This window comes from Ruditapes philippinarum, unplaced genomic scaffold, assembly GCF_026571515.1.
Source record: "Ruditapes philippinarum isolate M1 unplaced genomic scaffold, ASM2657151v2 ctg183_1_1_1_1, whole genome shotgun sequence".
In the NCBI taxonomy this organism is placed as follows: Eukaryota; Metazoa; Mollusca; class Bivalvia; order Venerida; family Veneridae; genus Ruditapes; species Ruditapes philippinarum.
Genome location: NW_026859131.1, coordinates 185,980 through 203,930, shown reverse-complemented (window position 1 = coordinate 203,930; position 17,951 = coordinate 185,980). Strand labels below are relative to the sequence as shown.

The window sequence follows — 17,951 nt, the reverse complement described above, 5'->3', positions numbered from 1 at the left end:
TATATATATATATATATATATATATATCATCATCATCAACAACAACAACACGTGTCACCACCACCACCACGTGTCACCGCCACATATTAACACCACATGTCAACATGTGTCACTGCCACAACCACATGTCACCACGTGTCAACATGACTCACCACCACGTGTTAATACCACATGTCACCGCCACGTCCCACCACATGTCAACACCATCACCTGTCACCACCACCACGTGTCACCACTACATGTCACCACCACCACATGTCAACACCACCACGTGTCACCACTACATGTCACCACTACATGTCACCACCACCACATGTCACCACCACATGTCAACACCACCATGTGTCACCACCGCTTGTATCTATTTATAGAATTTTCTATTTATATAATTTTTTATTTATAGAATTGCGTGTTTCTGTTTATAGAATTGCGTGTTTATATTTATAGAATTTTCTATTTATAGAATTGTGTGTTTCTATTTATATATATATATAAATTAGTATATTTATATATACAAAATATATAGACAAAACTAATGTGACAAGACAGACCGATTAAATTGATAAAAAGGAAAGGTTAAGATTTTGTTCAAACATTTCTTTGTTTGCTTTTAGAGAAAGTAAAAAGTCGAGTGTTGCCCCCGCCCGGGGTCAGGATGCTTGTCTAGGTAATTGCTCGGATGAGTTTGAACATGGGTCGTCTCGGATGAAAAACTAGGCCACCAGAGCTAAAAATAGAAAAATGTTATAGCTACTGTTTTGATCCAAGTATCCTGGAAATTGGTTTGAAAGTTTGTTTTGATGATTTCTAGGTCAAGTTAGAATATGGGTCACCTGGGTAAAAAACTAGGTCACACTGCTCAAATATGGATAATCCTTGTAAACACTCTAGTGTTTACATTTTTGACTCACCTGTCATGAAACTTGGTCAGAATGCTTGTCTAGGTAATTGTTCGGATGAGTTGGATGGGTCAGGTGAGCGATCTAGGGCCATCATGGCCCTCTTGTTTAACAACATTTCTCAAACGAAAAACAGTGTTTAGGGCCTAAATAGGTCATTTTTTGTGTCGCCTCTACGGAGTAGTGGCGACATATAGGGATCACTTCTCCATCGTCTGTCAGTCCGTCTGTCCGTCACAAAACTTGTCCGGACTACTTTTTATAAACTACTGGTGCAATTTCATCCAAACTTTACAGGAATGATCAGTACCAAGTCTAGTTGTGCATATTGTCAGCATTTTCCGGTTCAATGATTTTTGTCAGAGTTATGGCCCTTTAATAATTTTTATTTTTAAAGTTTGTCCGGACTACTTCTCTTATACCACTAATGCAATTTCAATGAAACTTTACAGGATTGATCTGTAGCTCAAGTCCTCGCGCATATTGCACGGGTTTTCCGGTTGAATGATTTTTGGCCGAGTTATGGCCCTTTTATAAAAGATGTTTTTTTCTTGTGTGTTGCCAGATACACAAAAGCTTGTCCGGACTACTCCTCAAAAACTACTGGTGCATTTCATCCAAACTTTACAGGAATGATCAGTACCAAGTCTAGTTGTGCATATTGTCAGCATTTTCCGGTTCAATGATTTTTGTCAGAGTTATGGCCCTTTAATAATTTTTATTTTTAAAGTTTGTCCGGACTACTTCTCTTATACCACTAATGCAATTTCAATGAAACTTTACAGGATTGATCTGTAGCTCAAGTCCTTGCGCATATTGCACGGGTTTTCCGGTTGAATGATTTTTGGCCGAGTTATGGCCCTTTGATAAAAAGGTGTTTTTTTCTGTGTGTTGCCAGATACACAAAAGCTTGTCCGGACTACTCCTCATAAACTACTGGTGCAATTTTATCCAAACTTTACAGGAATGATCAGTACCAAGTCTAGTTGTGCACTGTCCGTCTGTCTGTCTGTCCGTCTGTCACAAAACTTGTGACATAACATAACAACATAAAATTGGCCATCATGAGGCGACACATGTGATTACTGATCGCTCTTGTTTACTGTTTGAGGCCTCAAAAGGGGGGGGGAGGGGGCACAAAAGCCGTCAAAACACGTCTATATGAGGGCAAAGGTTAACTAAATTTTGAAGAAGTGACCTCCTTTAGCTTTTTATGTACAGCTATGACATTTTGACTTTATGGACAATCTCGGGTGTAGAACTAAAAATTGATATCATTTGACAAAAATATTGTCCTAGTGACCTACAGTACGCTCACCGCGGCTTTTGCCTTTTCCGCGATACCACCGCGGACGATTTTTTTCTACCGCGGACAAACGCGGTGGAGGTTCGCGATAAAAACAATCATTTCCCCCGCGATCCACGGTGTCTAGTTGTTTCCACTGCGGACCAAAATCCAACGATTGCAGTCACATTATCGTTAAAATCAGTCATCCGTGTTTTGCGGGGTAACGCGGGGATCAGAATAAGTAAATCTAAGAAAAGAAAAAAGTAAACAAACAAAAAAACTTACATAAGTCTATGACGTGGATATGCTTTTATTTTAACATGAAGAATAAGTAATTTATACGCAGTCCTTGCATTTTTAAAATAATTTTATTTTTTTATTTTCTCATCGCCAGAACCCACGGTACACTATCCGTAAATACAGCTTTTTAATACCGATACCGGTATACGGCCTGGGTTACTGAGGATGCCTTTTCTTTGATATAAAAGATATTTCATTGGTTATGATACAGTACTAATTTTAACATTAACATTTCTTACTACATCCCCATGTTTATTTCATGTCTTGCAACAAAAATAACAGCACCCCAAATTTTTACAATCTACGATGAAATATTAGAATAGAGTTTAGAATTTTTACTAGAAATGAAATAAATACATGTTTATAATAAAATGTCTTGCCGGTAAATCTTCGCTACGCAGAATGTCTGATTATTTTTTTCCTGTCGGTAGTCATAGATATTCATGCAATGTCTTCAATGAAAAAGTGGAAACATGTTCATAAAATACTTTCAACACAAATTTTGCAACTGATTATATAAAGTTACAAAAGGTTTCTTGTCGGTATGAACGTTACAGTACACGCGATGCATCAGATTTTTTTTTCTTGTCGGTCACCATATTTTTAATTTTCTATACTGTACATCCACATTAAGCTTGTCAAGCTTTCACAGGTCAAACTATTAGTTGGAATTTAACCAAACTTTACAGGAGTGATCAGTACCATCCCTAGTTGTGCACATCACCGGCATGTTCTGCTTCGCTGCACAAAATAGCCGCCAGGGCTAGAAATAGAAAATCTTGTCTGGCCTTCACAGGTCAAACTACAGGTTGGATTTCAACCAAACTTTACAGGAGTGGTAAGCTCCATCCCTAGTTGTGCATGTCACCGGCACATTCTGCTTTGCTGAAGAAAATGGCCACCAGGGCTAGAAATAGAAAAATCTTGTCCGGCCTTCAAAGGTCAAACTACAGGTTGGATTTCAACCAAACTTTACAGGAGTGGTCAGTTCCATCCCTAGTTGTGCATGTCACCGGCACATTCTGCTTTGCTGCACAAAATGGCCTCCCGTGCTAAAAATAGAAAATCTTGTCTGGCCTTCACAGGTCAAATAAGTGGTGGGATTTCAACCTACCTTTAAAGGAGTGATCAATACCATCCCTAGTCGTGCACATCAACTGGTTGCACAAAATGGCCTCCAGAGCTAAAACTAGGAAAATCTTGTCTGGCCTTCACAGGTCAAACTACTGGTGGGATTTCAATGAAAATTGGCATGAGTGACCATACATAGTTTTGAGAGACATATTTTTTGTGACCGGTACCCGTCTAAATTAACTCTGGTATCAAATGATATATTATATATAGCTATATATATCTAGTGATCTACTTTTTTACTTTTTTAGATACAGCTATATTTGGACCATGTGTACAGTTTAAAATAAAGAATAATAGATTGCTGTATTGACCTATATTTTGACCTAGTGACATACTTCCAAAGACAGTAAAAAAAATCTACTGCATTATCACAAAGTTTTGTTGTTTAAAAATAAAAAATGTACAACTGCTGTTCTTACTAGGGATGGTATTGATCACTCCTTTAAAGGTAGGTTGAAATCCCACAATAGTGAACATTTATGCCAAGTTATATTGAAATACCCCTATGCATGTGCAACCATTTGATGTGCACGACTAGGGATGGTATTGATCACTCCTTTAAAGGTAGGTTGAAATCCCACAATAGTGAACATTTATGCCAAGTAAAAATATATTGAAATACCCCTATGCATGTAGAAGTTTTGCTCCTGACAAGCTTTTTTCAATGACCTCTATGACCTTGACCTTTGACGTTGAGGCCTGGTTTATGCGGGTGACATGGCATCTCATAGTGGTTAACATTTCTATAAAGTTTCATTAAAATACCTCTATGGGTGTTAAAAAGACCAATTTCAGGATTTTTTTGTTATATGCGTTAACAAAAATAGTGGTACATTAAAAATCATGAATAAATTTGCATGGCATTTTGATATGGTGAAACATTATTTATCAATAATAATGGAAGACTGTCACCTGAATTTTATACTGGTATTAGGAAAGCTATGTTAATTGATTTCTTGGGAGATCAGTATCTATCAAAAAATCGGGGTTGATTTTTATGTCCACAGTAAAAAATGTCAGAAGTTCAATCGGGTGAGCTATTAATTTACCGGCAAGTACCTACAGAAAAGATATTACTATGATAACAATTTGTAAAAGTGGCCTTCTTAAATTTTTTTTGATAACTTTTTATGCCCCCGCCATGTAATGGCCGGGGCATATAGTGTTACCCTGTTCCGTCATTCCGTCCTTCCGTCATTCTGTCATTCCGTCATCATCAGTTTCCGTTCATTATCTTAAGAACGGTTGCACACATTCAACTCAAATTTGACATATGGATATGTTATGAGAAAATACAGGTCAAGTTCGAATTTGGTCATGGTTCGATGATTTTTGGCAGAGTAATGCCCCTTTTACTTTGAAAATAATATGAAATTTCAGTTTCCGTTCATTATCTCCCCAACGGTACAACACATTCAACTCAAACTTGACATATGGATATGTCATGAGAAAATACAGGTCAAGTTCGAATTTGGTCATGGTTCGATGATTTTTGGCAGAGTTATGCCCCTTTTACTTTGAAAATAATATGAAATTTTCAGTTTCCTTTGTGAAAATTTCATGGGGGGGCTTTTGTCCACCTTGTCATTTTTAGATGGGGGGGGCTTTTGTCCGGGGGGGCTTTTGTCCGTATCCCAGAAAATACAGGTCAAGTTCAAATTTGGTCATGGTTCGATGATTTTAGGCAGAGTTATGCCCCTTTTACTTTGAAAATAATATGAAATTTTCAGTTTCCGTTTATTATCTCCCCAATGGTACAACACATTCTACTCAAATTTGACATATGGATATGTTTTTGGAATGCCCAGGCCAAGTTCGAATTTGGTCATGGTTCAATGATTTTTAACAGAGTAATGCCCCTTTCACTTGAAAATAATATGAAATTTACAGTTTCTGTTCATTATCTACCCAACAGTGTTACATATTCAACTTAAATTTGACATATGGATATGTCAAAGGAATGGGCAGGTCAAGTTGGAATTTGGTCATGGTTTGATGATTTTTTGGCAGAGTTATGTCCCTTTCACTTTGAAAATAATATAGATACATCTTAGGAATAAGCAGTTTAAGTTTGAATTTGGTCGTGGTTCAATGATTTTAGACAAACTTATCTTTCCTGAATGTTGGAAAAATTTTGAACTTTCAGTTTCAGCACTCATACTTTTAGCCATTATTTTGGCTACAAATATGCAATATGCTATTTTTAAAAGGTTAAGACTGAATTATTTCAGTGCCTTGAACATTGTATGAAAATGGTTTGTGTTAACATTGAAAAGTTTTAAGGGCTTTGAACTTAAAATGAAAAAAATAATTAATGCACCATCTGAAATTTTGGCTGCATGCGGGGGCATACGTGGCATGATGACACATTTCTAGTTAAAGATTTATTGTTAAATTTTTATGCCCCCACAAAGTGGGGAGCATATAGTGTTGCACATGTCTGTCCGTCCGTCCGTCCGTCTGTTCGTCCATATGTTCCGAAATCTTGTGAACGCAACTCCTCCTAAACAGAATGGCAGATTTTGCTTAAACTTCCAGGGATGAACAACCTTAATGTGTAGATGGTAGTAAAGGAAGGAATTTTTGCTGCGACCAAATTTAACAGAATTATGGCCCTTTGTTGATTTTTTCACTATATACCATATATATGTTGTCAGTCCTTTGGACACAGTTCTAGTTTACATTTCATTTCCTGCAAAATTCTCCAGTTAGTAATTAAATACCATAGCGCAATACGAATGACCGTTTCGTTTAGTTTCAGACATGGTAAACTAAAACTACTTCTATAAATAGATTTAAATGAAATATGTTCCCGTTCTCATTCATTTATATGACATGCTGAGAATCACCGAAGGGGAAACCAATATATGACTGCATAATAGAAATCAGAAGGAATTTTTCTTTCCAAATTAATTGTTAGCTGTAAATCAAAGGGATAAATTGATAAAAATCGGGTCCATGGACAAAAAAAAATAGGAAACACAAAAAGCTTCGCGTCTGTGGGTGCGGAGCAATCACATTTTGTTTGATTCAAGTTTTTCTTTTATTCAGAAGTATATGCACAAAAACATCCAATTTGACTGACCCGAGCTCATTTATAATGTGAGCTAAGAGTCGAATTTTATCTCCTAATTACATTTCAAAGCTATTTCTCAACATTTATGGGTTTTCAGTGACTAGAGAAATTATCAAAGTATTTGCCTGTCTATAAAATTTATATCAAACCGATTCAAAATTACTTAAGATTGTGACTGAACTAACCTTTATTCCCCAATCAAAGTTGCAAAATGGGATGAAAGTCCTCAGAATATCAAGCAATATCCGGGGTTGGGTATACCGCAGTGATATTAGGACAAAACAACCATTGTGACTAGAAAGACTTTTGAAAATTTGAAAAAGGAAAACCTTAATTAATTTTCTTTTGTGAGTCTTTATACTCATGTGAGCGATATAAGGCCATCATGGCTTCCTGTTTCTTGTTGGTTTTTCACAAGTGTATCTATACATTCTTAATTACAAAAATTAAACATTAGGTATTATTTATTGTCCTTTAAATGACAAAAAAGAAATATGACTGCTCATTGTGCGTACAACAGCAAATATACACAGATATGATAAATCAGAGCTGGTTTATATAAATGAAGTATTTGTATTATGATAGATTTCAATTAGGAAAACACTATCTTTACTTTAAAGTTTCAGACACAATTATTATGTTTGTAAGTGATATAATGGAGGAGGTCTTATACACATACTACAGGCCTTTCCCCAGGCGTTAAGCACCATGCTCCCGCTCTGCCTTAATGTCCAAATCAATCTCACCGCTGTGCCATAAAAGTCACCGCAGCGCTTGATTTTTCCAATCCCTTTTACAAATTCATATAGCACTTGCAGAATCGGCCTCTATGATTAATCAATAAACACAGCGGTCGTCAATCAGTATGTGTGATAACAAATTGATAGGTTGTTTATAGGGTGCAATAAAAAATCAGTCTGCGAAAATCCTTCAGTCCTCGGTCATGGCTGAATAAAAATCAAGTTGTCAGAGATATATTTCGTTACCGTCGGTGAGCATATAGTCGTCGGGTCTGTCTGTCTGTCAGTCAGTCATGTACGTACATCCCGAATTTGTGTCAGGCTTATTACTTTGTTATTTGAAGATAACAAGATAATGGTAGATAGATCTCATTGAGTAGAAGTGCAGTGCAAAGAACATTAACGTCTGTCTTGCCTAAGTTTGGAATTATCACACTTTGAACTTTGTCTGGGACACAACTCTGAAACTACAAAAGATATACTTTTCTGTGTCCAAAACCTAGTCGGGGAGCATCACCCGGTTCAACCTGCTCTTGTTTTTCATTTTGTTTTGTTTCTACATTGATGTTCACACTAATTTAAAGAAAAACAATCAATTGTAAACAGTGAAGAGTGACTGTGAAGATATACAGTTATATATATATATTGTTTACAAGTGATTTTTTTCATTGTATTGTTTTCTCAATTTTATGATTATAGTGTAATAAATTGTTAAAATGTTACATTTAATATCTAGTATCTTTTTTTGTTTATGAAGACTCTTTAATACAGTAGATTTTGATGTAGCAAACATGAAAATAGCAAAAATTTTCAAACGTGGGACGGGGGACATCCCCCACCCACCCCCATTTTCGCGAAAACTTGCTCCTGTGCCTGGCAAAATTCCTGGGGAAAGGCCTGATACTAGTTGTGAATGACAATATTTATGATGAGTTACCACTGTATAATTCTCTTTACAGGGAAGCCATAGCTTTGGCTAAATCCAGATTGTCTCCGTTAGATCCAGCCCTTGAAGAGTTATACACATTGTGGGCACAACAACTCACAAAAGATGGAAATTATGAGCAAGCCGCTAAATGGTATGAAAGTGATTGTCAATTCTTCTTTTGTCTATTTTTAGCTTTCTTCTTTTATGATAGCAGTGCAGGTTATTTGTCCACAATTTCTATAAACAGTATCTCCTCCTTAACCTCTAGATAGATTTTGACCAGGTGGATTTGATGGTCTTCTACAAAAGTTATACAAATTATACCAGCCTGATTAATAGATAGGTCACAGGAGCTAAAATAAGATAAGATCTTCAAATAATTTCCCAGAGCTTGGATGTTTGGCATGTAGCATCTTGTGGTTCTCTAAAAAGTTACATAAATCATGCCCCAAGTGTCATAAATTGCCTAGCCTTAGAGGCCACTTAGTTTACATAAGCTTATATAGGAAAATACATTTATTGCCACTGTTTTTAGCTCGATTTTTTTTTTTTTTTTTTTTTTTGGAAAAAAAAAGTAGAGGTATTGTTATAGTCCTGGCGGCGTTGCCGTTCGCAAACTTGTACCTGGATCATAACTTTTTTAGTTCTTGGTGTATTGTCTTCATACATGGCCACAACAACCCTTGGGACAAGTCCTTTCAGTAGACCACACCAACCTTGACCTTCATCCATAAATGACCTTGACCTTCAAGGTCAAAAGTCCAAATTTTGCTTGTTCTTGCTATTATTTGCTGTTTGTTTGTTTGTTTTTGAATGGATTGTCTTTAAACTTAAACATAAAAATCTTCAAAGTTAGCCCTTAAAACATAGCCAGACAGACCTTGACCTTCACTCATAAATGACCTTGACTTTGAAGGTCAAATTATTGAAATTTTCATTGTTCTTGCTATTATTGGCTGTAACTTTGTTAATTTTGAATGGATTGTCTTCAAACTTGAACAAAATATTTTTCAAGGATAGCCCTTAAAAATATCTTGACAGACCTTGACCTTCACTCATAAATGACCATGACTTTGAAGGTCAAATTATTGAAATTTTCATTTTTTTAGCTGTAACTTTGCTATAATTGAAAGGATTGACTTCATATTATAACAGAACATTCTTAAGGACAAGACCTTCATGTTTTTCAAACTCAAATTGACTTGGGCTCTTTAAAAACCTTGACCTTGAAGGTTTCTGGAACATAATTTTAGTTCCATTTCGGCCCACAAAATTCAGACTTCATAGGATGATTGTCCATATTGGGTAGAAAACCCCTATTGATTTTGGGGTCTCAAGGTCAAAGGTCAAGGTCACAATTACCTTAAAACTGAAAACAGTTTCCAGAACATAACTTAACCGAGCCTGCAACATTTTCAATTATGTTGTGTTGGACTTTCTTTAGGGATTCTTATTTTCTCTATTTTAAGTTCCATTTGGCCCACAGTGTTCAAACTTCATAGGATTATTGTCCATATTAGGTAGAAGACCCCTATTGATTTTGGGGTAACAAGGTCAAAGGTCAAGGTTACTATTACTTTAAAACTGGAAACAGTTTCCAGAACATAACTGAAGTTCCATTTGGCCCACAGTGTTCAAACTTCATAGGATGATTGTCCATATTAGGGAGAACACCCCTATTGTTTTTGAGATCACAAGGTCAAAGTTCAAGGTCACTATTTCCTTAAAACTGAAAAAAGTTTCCGGAGCATAACTTAAGTTCCATCTGGCCCACAATTTTCAAACTTCATTGGTGAATTTCTTTTTGAAGGAGGTAATACTTTATTTAATTCTTATGTCTTACAAATGATTCATCATTAATAAAAAAAAAAAAAACTTTGGGCATATAATGCTCCGTCTAGTGGGTGCTCTTGTTCAAATTATAGCCCTAGGTTCAAAATTGGCCCCACCCTAGGAGGTCATTGATTTTCATTATGTACATATAGTAAAAAAGTTAAAAAATCTGCCTGTCTGAAAGTACAAGGCTTAGTGTCTAAAAGTACAAGGCTTAGAACTTTCATAAATGGTGTATTTTATCATCCATACCTGGTCCTCTACCAAAGTTGACTTGGCCCCATCAGCCAGGGTCATAGGTTTTTATGCCCCCGGACATATAGTAATTGAACCGTCCGTCCGTCCGTCTGTCCGTACGAGGTTAACCTAGAACGGCAAGTTGGAATTTTCTTAAGTTCTACGGGTACCAATGGCTTCTAAGTTTACACACTTACTAATCAATACAAAGTACATGATCTGGGCAAGTAACATAACTCTGGCTTTCATATTTACCAAGTTATTGCCCTTTTCAGCACTTAGAAAATAAATAATGGTTAACCTAAAACGGCAAGTTTGAAATATCTTAAGTTCTATCTATACTAATGGCTTTATAATTTCCACACTTACTTATCAATACAATGTACATGATATTGCCAAGTTGTATAACTGTGTCATCCATATTTCCCAGTTATTTCCCTTTTTTTTACTTTGAAAATAGGGCCTTGTCTGGTTAACCTATTTCGGCAAGTTGGATTTATCTTAAATTTCTCCTAATTGCTTAATTACTTTAATGATATCTTTCATATTTAGTAGGTGGATACCTTTGATGGTCCTCTAATTTTTTGTGGAGAAAGCGGTCTCTAAGGTCAAGGTCACTGGTTTAAAAAATAAATATAAACATTTTTGCTCATACAGCCTTTATTTTTATGCTCCCCGAAAAATTTCGGGGGAGCATATAGTGATCAGGTTGTCCGCCCATCCGTCTGTACATACGTCCCGAATTCGTGTCCCGCCCATAACTTTGTTATTTGAAGTCAGATTTTAAAACTATTTCACAGAAATGATCACCATATTGAGACGACGTGTCGCGCGCAACATGTGGGTCGCTTCCTTGAAGGTCAAGGTAACAGCATGACCTTGCAGCAAAATCGTGTCCAGCCCATAAAACTTCGCTATTTGAAGTCGGATTTAAAAAGTATTTCACAGAAATGATCATCATATTAAGATGACGTGTCGTGCACAACATTTGGGTCGCTACCTTATTTTAAGGTCAAGGTCACAGCATGTCCTTGCAGCAAAATTGTGTCCGGCCCATAACTTCCTTATTTGAAGTCAGATTTTTAAAGTATTTCACAGAAATGATCACCATATTAAAATGGCTTGTCGCGCGCAACATTTGGCTCGCTACCTTGAAGGTCAAGGTCACAGCATGACCTTGCAGCAAAATTGTGTCAGGCACATAACTACATTATTTGAAGTCGGATTTTACAACTATTTCACAGAAATGATCACCACAATGAGACATTGTGTCCCGCGCAACATTTGGGTCGCTACCTTGAAGGTCAAGGTCACGTCATGACCTTGCAGCAAAATCATGTCTGGCCCATAACTTCGTTACTAGAAGTCGAATTTAACAACTATTTCACAGAGATGATCACCATATTGAATCGACGTGTTGCATGCAACATTTGGGTCGCTACCTTGAAGGTCAAGGTCACAGCATGACCTTGCAGCAAAATCATGTCCGGCGCATAACTTCGTTATTTTAAATCGGATTTTACAACTATTTCACAAAAATGATCACCAGATTGAGACAATGTGTCGTGCACAATATTTGGGTTGTTTTTACACTTTGAACTTTGTCTGTGACATAACTCTGTGTCCAAAACCTATTCGGGGAGCATCACCTGGTTCAACCGGCTCTTGTTTAGTTGATGTCTTAGATTAATACAAACATGCCAAGGGAGGTCCTCCTTCTTTGGGTAGTAAGGGGTCATTTGGGTCAAGGTCAATGTTACCAATGTCAAGGTCACCAATGTTAAAAATAGATTTTTTACATTTTTACAGGTGTATTGACCTTATTTTATAGACAGATGTTATTTATAATTGAAAGAAACATAAACTTTGATGGAGTTAGTGGTCATTTAAGTCAAGGTCACCAGTGCTAAAAATAGATTTTTACACATTTGCTCATACAGCCTTTATTAAGTGACAGATATATTTATACCCCCAAAAACGAAGTTTGGGGGGTATATAGGAGTCACACGGTCGGGTCGGTCCAGATGTCCGTTGCATTTTCCTTGTCCGGAGCATAACTTGAAGACTAATGGTTGGAATTCAATATAACTACATACAATGGTCAAGCACATTGAGAGGAAGTGCAGTGCACAAGAACCATAACTCTATCTTGACTAATTACAGAGTTATTGCCCTTTGTTACTTTTCCATGTCCGGGGCATAACTTGAAAACTAGTGGTTGGAATTCAAAACAACTTCATACAATTGTCAAACAAAATAAGGGGAAGTGCAGTGCACAATAACCATAACTCTATCTAAAGTAATTACAGAGTTATTGCCCTTTGTTGCTTTTCCATTGCTTTTTTTTTTGTCCGGACCATAACTTGAAGACTAATAGTTTGAATTCAATATAACTACATACAATGGTCAAGCACATTGAGAAGAAGTGCAGTGCATAAGAACCATAACTCTATCTTGACTAATTACAGAGTTATTGCCCTTTGTTACTTTTCCTTGTCAGGGGCAGAACTTGAAAACTACTGGTTGGAATTCAAAACAACTTCATACAATTGTCAAACACAATAAGGGGAAGTGCAGTGCACAAGAACCATAACTCTATCTAAAGTAATTACAGAGTTATTGCCCTTTGTTACTTTTCCATTGCCTTTATTGTCCGGACCATAACTTGAAGACTAATTGTTGGAATTCAATATAACTTCATATAATGGTCAAGCACATTGAGAGAAAGTGCAGTGCACAAGAACCATAACTCCATCTTGACTAATTACAGAGTTATTGCCCTTTGTTACTTTTCCTTGTCCAGAGCATAACTTGAAAACTACTGTTTGGAATTCAATACAACTTCATACAGTTGTCAAGGACATTAAAAGGAAGTGCAGTGCACAAGAGCCATAACTCCTTATTGACAAAATACAGAGTTACTGCCCTTTGATACTTTTCCTTGTCAGGAGCATAACTTAATACGTACTGGTTGGAATTCAAAACAACTTCATACAATGGTCAAGCACAATAACAGAGCAACAGATAAGCTTTAAAAGTGAATTGGGTATTACTCCATCATTTCCTGCAATAAGAGGAAGTGCAGTGCACAAGAACCATAACTCTATTTTCAGTATTTATAGAGTTATTGCCCTTTGTTCCTTTTCTTTGTCTTTCTGGACTTATTACAGAGTAATTCAATTAAACTTCATCAATGGCCAACCATATTGAAAGGAAATGCAACATAAAAGAACCACAACTATCTTTAATTGCCCACAACCATAACTCTATATTTCAATTCTTTTACAAGGTATTCTGTTACTAGTAACATCCTCATTTCCTAAGCAGTCTTGTGGGGGTATTAATCACATTTAGTGATAGTTTTAGTTTATATTTGGTAGGAAGATAACTAGCATGGTATTCATCCTTTTGATTGGGGTAGGGATCAGTGGGTCAAGGTCACTTGTGCTAAAAATAGATTTTTACACTTTTGCCCATACAGCTTTTATTTATTGACAGATGTATTTCATATTTGGTAGGAAGAAAACTTGCATAGTATTCTTCCTTTGGATTGAGTAAGGGGTCAGTTGGGTCAAGGTCACCAGTGCTAAAAATAGATTTTTACACTTTTGCCCATACAGCCTTTATTTATTGACAGATGTACATTGTATTTCATATTTGGTAGGAAGATAACTTACATGGTATTTTTCTTTTGGAAAGAGTTAGGGGTCAGTTTGGTCAAGGTCACCAGTGCTCAAAATAGATTTTTACACTTTTGCCCATACAGCCTTTATATAATGACAGATGTATTTCATATTTGGTAGAAAGATAACTTGCATGAAGTTGAATATTTTTCAGCTTCACAAGTCAGAGCAATGACTTGGCAACTTATATTTTTCACAATTACAAAATGCCATGACTTTGTCAAGCTATATAACTTGTGTTTACAATTTTTTGGCAATTTTTCTGTCCATAACTAAGTGAATGGTTAAACATTTTTAGCTCACCTGTCACAAAGTGACAGGGTGAGCTTTTGTGATCGCTTTTCGTCCGGCGTCCGTCCGTAAACTTTTGCTTTAAATGACATCTCCTCATAAACCACTAGGCCAATTTCATCCAAACTTCACAGGAATGTTCCTTTGGTGGTCACCTTTAAAAATTGTTCAAAGAATTTAATTCCATGCAGAACTCTGGTTGCCATGGCAACCAAAAGAAAAAACTTTAAATATCTTCTTTTAAAAAACCATAAGAGCTAGAGCTTAGATATTTGGCATGAAAATCTTCTAGTGAGAGTGTCTACCAAGTTTGTTCAAATAAAAGCCCTGGGGTCAAAATTGGCCCCGCCCCTGGGGGTCATTGATTTTCCCTATATGCATATAGTAAAAACTTAAAATCTTCTTTTAAAGAACCGTAAGAGCTAGAGCTTAGATATTTGGCATGAAACATTTTCTAGTGAATGTCTACCAAGTTTGTTCAAATAAAAGCCCTAGGGTCAAAATTGGCCCCGACCCAGGGGGTCATTGATTTTCCCAATATGCATATGGTAAAAACTTAAAAAAACTTCTTTTAAAGAACCCAAAGAGCTAGAGCTAAGATATTAAGCATGAAACATCTTCTAGTGAGTGTCTACCAAGTTTGTGCAAATTAAAGCCCTAAGGTCAAAATTGACCCCGCCCCAGGGGGTCATTGATTTTCCCTATATGCATATAGTAAAAACTTAAAAAATCTTCTTTTAAAGAACCCAAAGAGCTAGAGCTAAGATATTAAGCATGAAACATCTTCTAGTGAGTGTCTACCAAGTTTGTTCAAATTAAAGCCCTGGGGTCAAAATTGGCCCCGCCCCGGGGGTCATTGATTTTCCCTATATGCATATGGTAAAAACTTAAAAAATCTTCTTTTAAAGAACCATAAGAGCTAGAGCTTAGATATTTGGCATGAAACATCTTCTAGTGAATGTCTACCAAGTTTGTTCAAATAAAAGCCCTGGGGTCAAAATTGACCCTGCCCCAGGGGGTCATAGATTTTCCCTATATGCATATGGTAAAAACTTAAAAAATCTTCTTTTAAAGAACCCAAAGAGCTAGAGCTAAGATATTTAGCATGAAACATCTTCTAATGAGTGTCTACCAAGTTTGTTCAAATAAAAGCTCTGGGGTCAAAATTGGCCCCGCCCCAGGGGGTCATTGATTTTCCCTATATGCATATAGTAAAAACTTAAAAAATCTTCTTTTAAAGAACTCAAAGAGCTAGAGCTAAGATATTTAGCATGAAACATGTTCTAATGGGTGTCTACCAAGTATGTTCAAATACAAGCCCTGGGGTCAAAACTGGGGGGGGGGGGGGGGGTCATTGATTTTCCTTATATGTGTATAGCAAAAACTTAAAAATCTTCTTTGGAAAAACCCAACTAGCTAGAGTTTGAAACATCTTTAAGTAAATATCTACAAAGTTTGTAAAAATAAACGCCCGGGGGTCAAAACTGGCCCTGCCCCAGGGGTGACATTGTTTTTAACTATATGTGTATAGTAAAAACTTTAAAAATCTTCTTTTAAAAAAGCCAATGAGCTAGAACTTAGATGTTTAGCATGAAACATCTTTTTATGGGTGTCTACCAAGTCTGTTCAAATAAACAAATAAAAGCCCTTGGGTAAAAATTGGCCCGGGGGTGGGGGGCCTATATACAGGTGAGCGACCTCAGGGCCATCATGGCCCTCTTGTTTGAAATATTGCTACTGACAAGAATCTGAGCCGGGGGCATTTGTGTTTAACAAACACGTTCTTGTTTCCTATATATATAATATAGTAAAAACTTAAAGAATTTTTTTCTATAAAGTGACAAAGGCTAAATGTTAGATATTTGGCATGTAACATCTTTTAGTAGACTCTACCAAGATTGTTCAAATTATAGCCCTAGGGTATAGAATTAGTCCTGCCTTGGATGGTCATTGTTTATTATAATTATATAACAGTATATGAAAATAAATGCAAAATTACACTGATGGTAAAATCTGAGCTACAGGACAAGTACATATTGCAGCATGAATAATAAAAATTCTTAGCTGCTCCCAAAAAAATTGTCAATATGGGTAGAGGTAGGGAATCAGACAACATTACACCAGTACAGGATTGTTTTATTGTCTGTTGTAACCTTGCATTCATTTTAAGTCAAAGGCTATAGTTCCTTTACTCCGCCCAGTCCAGGGCATTTGTCTTTTTCCAATGGGAAGTTCTTACTGTATGTTTAAAATTAAAATGCAATTTTTTGTTGGTCATTATTTTTAGCATTTTTTATGTATTTTAGTCACTTGGCTATGAAGCAGGTTCAGGATGCTGCCAAGTTGTTGGCAAGACGATATGACCAGTCTAGTTTGCGTACAGCTGCTCATATCTCCATGATTGGAAATGACAAACAACAAGGGTTAATGTACACACAAAAAGTGGTCCATCAGCAAATCTTACAGCATGAGTGGAAGGATACATATAAGTTTTTGAGAGAGAAAAAAGATTTACAGGTACACATATGAAATATAAGGTATTATGTCTTCACTTCAAAAGTGATAGAGCATAATGTGATGGGGTTTGTCCATAAGAACAGATGTCTGGCTTGTCCAAAAATTAACCTGAGAAAGTTGTGGTTTATGTTATTTGATAGTCACATTGCCCATGACCTTTAGATAAAAGTTTAGTAGGTCAAGGTCATAATGGTCTTGACTACAAAAATCTTGTCTGACCGATATATAACACTTGTCAACAGTATGAAGGTTGACTATGACTATTGATTTTCAGATCAGTAGGTAAAAGGTGAAGGTTATTGTGGCCTTGATTACTAAATGGTTGTCAAACAAATATCTAGAGAATGCTTTAGCCTACAATCCTAAGATTTGGTGTAGTGATTGAACATGTCTAAAACATGACCCCTACTAATTTTGAGATCATTAGGTGCAAGGAAAAGGTCACAGAGACTTTAGGTTAATTCCTTGTTTCAATAAGAACCTGATTGTAACTTCTTGTTCAATATTTTGGAAAGTAATTAAATAAAGTTTATGAAACTACACAAGATATACTTTTCTGTGTCCAAAATACCTTTATAGATTTGAGGTCATTAAGTCAATGTTACAGTGACTCAAGGAATACTTGTATTATCAAGGATGCTTGAGTATGTAAATATGCTGTTACAACAAATAAGTTTGCAATAAGTGTTTTATGGACACAGTGATAATTTTTTCATTGCTTTTTCATTATTCACAAAATTATAGTGAAACTGTATCTTGCATGTTGAAATGAAGTAGTTATAAATGCTTATTGACACTTTTTCAGAATTTTTGACATGAAACATATTTACGTAACAATTGCTTTGATTGTTAGAAAATAACTTTTTCCAGAGCTTTAGATGTTTCGCAAGTAACATCACATTGAAGTCCTCTATAAAAGTTATATAAAGCATGTCCTTGGGGTCGGAAATGAACCCTTCTTAGTGGTCATTTTGTTTACATAGGCTTATTAAGGGAAAGACATTTAAGTCTTGTGTAACTAAAGA

At 36.1% G+C, this 17,951-nt stretch overlaps 1 protein-coding gene across 1 annotated transcript in view; it reads left to right on the top strand.

Annotated features, from left to right (window-relative positions):
- Positions 1-17,951, top strand: part of LOC132755364 (uncharacterized) — a 172,098-nt gene that overhangs the window by 116,330 nt on the left and 37,817 nt on the right. Inside the window, exons 8-9 of the mRNA XM_060746236.1 lie at positions 8,397-8,516; positions 16,716-16,926. Of these exons, the coding sequence (XP_060602219.1) occupies positions 8,397-8,516; positions 16,716-16,926 (331 nt within the window). The remainder of the gene's footprint in view (positions 1-8,396; positions 8,517-16,715; positions 16,927-17,951) is intronic.